The 6,000-nt window shown below is 44.8% G+C and overlaps 1 protein-coding gene across 2 annotated transcripts in view; it reads left to right on the forward strand.

The window, feature by feature from the left end:
• LOC102471881 (uncharacterized) overlaps positions 1-5,766 on the forward strand; it is a 38,458-nt gene extending 32,692 nt beyond the window's left edge. For both annotated transcript variants that reach the window (XM_006156406.1, XM_006156405.1), the window contains 2 exons: positions 340-373; positions 5,618-5,766. In XM_006156406.1, the coding sequence (XP_006156468.1) occupies positions 340-373; positions 5,618-5,641 (58 nt within the window). In that variant the 3' untranslated portion in view covers positions 5,642-5,766. The remainder of the gene's footprint in view (positions 1-339; positions 374-5,617) is intronic.
• The last annotated feature ends 234 nt before the right edge of the window (positions 5,767-6,000 follow it).

Consider the following 6,000-nt stretch of genomic DNA (forward strand, 5'->3'; position numbering starts at 1 on the left):
CCTCCTTTGCTCTATCGCAATGGCTTCCTTTGTTATATTTTATATCCATCGTCCACTCATCCCTGCATCAGTACCCTAGGGTTACCATTTTCTCCGTTTTTTGGACGAGGAGGTGGAGGCTGGGGAGTCCAGGTAATCTGCCTGGAATTTCTCTGTGCGTAACAGACCACATCCGGGTCCAGTCTTGCGGTTCTGGAGCGGAAGTCCTCAATCACTATGGCCCCCGAGTTCCCTAAGTGGATCAGGAAAAACACAGGCTCGGGATGGATCTCAATCCTTCTTGGCCTCACCCCATTCCAGACACCACGAGTCTAACAGTCCTCCCTGTTCTTTGTCTAGGGAGGAGGCAGCGGACGTTATGTATCAGAAAAAGGTGAGCGGCCATGCTAAAGGCACGGGACTTGTTAGCCTTCAGACTTATTCTCTATCCGGGAGAAAGAGGCTTTCCGTCAGGGCACCTGTGACTTTGTTTGGGCCCGCCTAATTGATCCTGAATGGTAAAAGAAAAGGTCTACAGTCATACAGGAAAATCCCAAGGACGATGTTTCTGCACAGATGACTGAACACGATATTCCTTACTAAAGGAGGTGACTGATTCTGGGCATGCGCGTTTCTACACATTTGCCTGCATCCACGCGATCAGGATGTGTCTCATAAGACATGGTATCTTAGCATCGTGTCATGGTTTACAGGGCAACTGTATGTTTTTTCCCTTAAGAGTATTAAAAAGAAAGTCAGTGGTAACTTAGATTTTTTTTTTTTTTTTTGGAGAGGTTTTTGCTATAGGGAAGACAGAAAGAAAGTGAGAAATTGAGAAATCACCCCCACCCCCGGGGGCGGGGGTGGCCATGCCACAGTCCCTTCTTCTCCATTCTTCTCTCAGGATATTGGGCATGCACGCACACGCTCCTGGTGTGAATTTAAACCACCAGGTCTGGGACTCGAACCGTGGTTGGCTACATGGGAGTTAAGCGACAAAGCCATGACGCTAACTGCTGGTCCCAGTGGTAGCTTAGATTTAATGAAATATAGTAGTTGAGTCATGTAAGTGTTAGGTCATATTGACTGTTTCTTACAGTGCTTATTCCTTATGTGACTCTTGGGTTCGCTTTTCAAAATTTTAGAATCCTCAGGAAGTGAATATTAGCTTTTACATGTATATGCATATGTGTGTATAGTGCTATGATTTTTTGGGGGGGGGGTATAAAGCACATGTGCATGCCAGAGAGAGACAGAGACAGAGAGAGAAGGAAAGTGAGAAATCAGGCCCCAGGTAGATGATTACGCCACAATCCCTTCTCCTCTATTCTCCTCTTGGGATTTTGGGCATGCACTCATATACACCTGTGATCTTCAAGCTGCCGGGTCCAGGACTCGAACCATGTGGGATCCAGCCACCTTTACCTCCATACCTGTTGCTGGCTCCAGTCCTATGGATTTTAATTGTGTGTAGATTCATGTAATCACCACCATAAAGGAGTATACAGAGCGATTCCATAATCCTTCAAATCCGCCTTGGGTTGTCCCTTTATAATCCTTCTCCCCTCCCTCAGACGCCCTCCAACCTTTGGCAAACTCTGATCATTTTTCCATAGTTTTGTGTGAGAACATCATGTAAATGGAAGCACGCACTATGAGGGGGCTTCAAAAAGTTTGTGTAACAATGAGTTTAAAATGGGTTTCTTCTGGTGCAAAAAAATAAAACGTGCACACATAGTTTTTGCACAAACTTTGAAAAAGTTTTGCACATTTTCCATAAACTTTTAAAAAGGGAATCATTATTTATTTAATATATTTTAATTTGCTATAGGGCATGTGCACTCTTGAGAAAGAGAGAGAGAGAGGAGAGAGAGCGAGAGAGAGAGCACCACTCTGAGACTCGCCACAGTTGGTCATGTGGGAGTCCAGTCACTTAACCACCACGCCACCTGCTGGCCCTCCATAAACTTTTTATAACCTTACGTGTAACCTTTAGAGACTGACTTTTTTTTTTTTTTTTTAAGAGAGAAATGTTTGCTATAGGGTGTGTGTATGCTTGTCAGAGAGAGAGAGACAGAAAGTGAGAAATCACCCCCAGATAGATGGCCTTGCTGTTATCCCTTCTTTGCTATTCCCCTCTTGGATTTTGGGCACATACAAACGAGCACAGCATGAGTTTTAAGCCACTGGGTCTGGGACTCGAACTGCGGTCAACTATACGGTCAACTATATGGGAGACCAGTGATAAAATCGTTATGCCATTTGCTGATCCCAATTCTGACCTCTTTTACTTATCTTATCTTTGAGATTAGCTCAAGCGATCACATGTATCAGTATCTAGTTATGGAACAGTATTTTCTTGTATGGATGAAACATGATTTGAAGGAATTTGGATTGTTGTTAGATTTTGGCAATTGTGAACAGAACTGCTATAAACATTTGTGTACAGGTTTTTTGTTTGTTTTGAGAGAGAGAAAGAGCATGTAAGCAGAAGATGGGGGAGAGAGAGGTGTTAGACGCTCTCACTGTGGCAGTGCTCTACCCTGCTTCCCAACGACCTGGGATTATAGACACATGTCACCGTGTTAGCCTGTATAGACTGGTCCAGGATCTGAACCTGGATCTCCCATGTGGCCACAGCTTCATGGGAAAATGACTTACTGCTTGAGCCAATACAGCTAGGCCCCTGTGCAGGTTTTTGTGTAAAGATAAGGTTTTATTTCTTTTGGATAAATACCTAGGCATGAGAATGTGGGTCATGTGACATACAATTCCTTTTCTTTTTTTATATATGATCAGTAATTTAATTATATTCTTGGCAAAAAAATTTAGAACACCAATTTGTGAGGATAAGCTCCATTTGTAAGGGCCAACATGGATCGCAGGTAGCCCTGGAGCTGAGGAACAGCTTTGATTTCTGGTAAAATTTGCGAGTCCACAGTTTTCTGATCCATCTCGTGCTGCTCTGAAATCTCATATTTCTCCTTCTCTCTGTCGAAGATCTCTCCTTCCTGGTGTCTGGGCTTCGGCTTCCGCAGTTTCTTTTTCTTGAAGTAAGCATCAGTAAGGTGCTTTGGGATTTTTACTTTGCTAATATCAATTTTCGTGGAGGTGGCAATGACAAATTTCTGGTGTGCTCTACACAGTGGAACTCAGTTGAGAACCAGTGGTCCAGTTACAAGGAGCAGGCCACTGCTCAGCTGCTCCAGGAAAACCACTCTCCTGCCTCTGTGGCGTCCAGTGAAGATGATCAGAATGGTCCCAGGAGTGGTGCTAGCCCGCAGCTTTCTCACACACTGACTGGAGGGTTTTTGCCGTGGCTCAACAGCTTTCGAGTCACATCTTCGGTAGGATAATACCTAGGCATTTTGCGCAGTTTAACCACCCGTGTACCACCATTCTTGTCTCCACCAACTGGTTTTGTGACAGCGCAAGAACCTTCTCCTTCTTTTTCTTTTCCATCCTGGATTTAGTGGCCAAGTATTTCCTCTTGTACGTGGCCTTCCTGGAATACATGGCAGACCGGGAGTATCTGCCGATGCCCTGGACTTGGACCGGGTTTTGGCTGCAATGGGGCTTCCCCTTCTTGGGCTTTTCAGCCTTGGGGTCACGCTTTTTAACCTTGCCACTGGCATCAGCCTTCTTGGCTTCAGGTTTCTTCTCCTTAGTATCCTGCTTTGCAGCTTTTTCATCTGCCATCTCGTATAGTGGGAAAGAGCTCTTTTTTCTTTTTTTTTTAAAGACAGAGTCTTGGCATCCTGTTCACCCTCCTAGTTGGACATACGGATGCACATCACTGGCCTGGTTCTTGGCTCTTCTACCATTTTTAGAAGACAGGGTCTCATTCTACTGACCTAGCCAACCTCACACCTATGATCCTTCTACGCAGGATTTCCTGAGTTGCTGAAATTACAGGCCCTTGTCACTGTGCCCAGCCTTTAGGCGGGACCAAGAATCAAACCTGGGCCTCCCATGTGGTCCCAGCCTGCAGAGCAGGGCGTCATAGTAACACATGCTACCACGGCTGGGCCATCTTGCCTTTTGTGTAACTGCCAAATGGTTTTCCATAATGGTCTTACCGTTGCACTCCCATTAGAATGTGTGAGGATTCTTCGTTCTGTGTCCTCGTCTGCACTTGGACTTGTCGGTGTTTTTACTTTAGTCATTCGAATGGGCATGTGGTGGTTTGCATGGTGAGGTCAGGGAAGTGGCAGGGGTGAGGCCAGGCCTGAAGAGTTTCCTTATACTCTGAGTTAGTTGCACTCGGACTCCTTACACTTTGTTTTACTTTAAGATGTTTAATATGGGGGCCAGCAGGTGACATAGTGGTTACAGCTCTGGACTCCCACATGGTTGACTGCAGTTCAAGTCCCAGGCCTGGCAGCTTGAAAATCACGCTCTGTGTGTGTGTGTGTGTGTGTGTGTGTTCATGCCAAAAGCCAGAGAGTAGAATGGAGAAGAAGGGATTGCAGTGTGGCCATCCCCTCTGGGGGGAGGGAAGTTATTGCTCACTTTCCCTCTCACTGCCTCTCTGTCTCTCTCCAGCAAGCACATGCACCCTATAGCAAAAACCTTAAAAATGTTTAATATCAATTTTTTCTTTCTTAAAAAAGTTAATTTTATTCTTGATAGAGAGTTCATATTTACATGTGAGAGAGGGAGAGGGGAGAGAAAGATTCTTTTTTAAAAAAAGAATTAGTTATTCAATTTTATTTATTCATTCATTTATTTTAATTTGACCAGAGAGAGACAGAGACAGAGAGATAGCAGAGGGAAAGTGGGAAAGCAAGCTGCCAGATCTGGGACTCGAACTGTGGTCAGCCATGTGGGAGTGTCCAGCGCCTTAACCAACATGCCACCTGCTGGTCCCCGGAAAGAAAGATTCTTGACAGAGTCTTGTCATGCCATGACCCACTTTTCCCAGCCCTCCAGCTCATCAGCATCTCGGGCACATACCACGTGGCCTGGCAGGACCTGAACCTGCTGTTGCCCATGTGGTTTCCAGTGTTGCAGTTCAGCAGCTCCTGCCTGGAGGCTGGGCCTAATATCAGCTTTTATTATCTAAAAATACTTGATGAGAGCTGGCCCATAGCTCACAGTTAAGTGGAAGCCAGATCCCACATGGCTGACCAGAGTTCGAGTCCCAGCTCAGGTAGTTTACGCGGCAGCCATGTACACGTGTCCAAGATCCTGACAGGATGGAGAATTGGGAGAGAAAGAACTGTATCCTGCTGGGATGGGGGGAGAGCTGCTTTTCCTCTGCTGCTCTTTCTTTCGCGCATGCACACGCACCCTCTGGCATAGTAAAAAGAAAAAAAATTAAATTGACGAGAAATGAGTGAAATATGGGTGGACATTTTGGGGGTGCTGGTGAAGTCCTGCTTTTCAGTCTGAGTGCTGATTGCTGGGTGCTTTTGCTCTGCGAGAATCCACTGACCTTACCGTTAGGGTCTGTGTGCGCTTTTCCACGGGTATCTTGTGCTAAAGTCGAAAAGTTTGCTGAAAACTAGAGATACTTTTAGACTCTGGGATTGCTCATGAGTAAATCAGATAAAACAATTTTACTTTTCACTGTATAGCCTATTGTGTTGCTTTACCCATGGTTTCATAGGTAACCTTTATAAAATAATATTTAAAGGGATTTTCAGCGTATCAGCTGTAACAGAAGAAAGAAGTGGGCCTCTGCAGGCATGTGATGAAGATTGCCCAAGACAGACTCCTAAGAGGAAAAGCAAGTTAAGGAACAGTATGGTATAGTATGATGCTTAAATAAAGAAAAAAGACTGGGAAGCTATCTACCCATTGACTTGACAGTGTTTATTTATTTACTTTCCCTTAACAGTATCCCTAAGGAACAGGATTATAGTAGGGGGTTGGGACTTTCTTTTCAATAGTATACTTTTCTGTATGGAACTTTTAACAGTGAATATGTATGAGCTTAATAATTACAAAGGGCCATAAAAAATAGAAATGTTGGTCATGGGGGCTGGCAGGTGGCACAGTGGTGAAAAGTCTGGATTC

The sequence above is a fragment of the Tupaia chinensis genome, unplaced genomic scaffold, assembly GCF_000334495.1.
Source record: "Tupaia chinensis unplaced genomic scaffold, TupChi_1.0 Scaffold000493_1, whole genome shotgun sequence".
Lineage (NCBI taxonomy): Eukaryota > Metazoa > Chordata > Mammalia > Scandentia > Tupaiidae > Tupaia > Tupaia belangeri.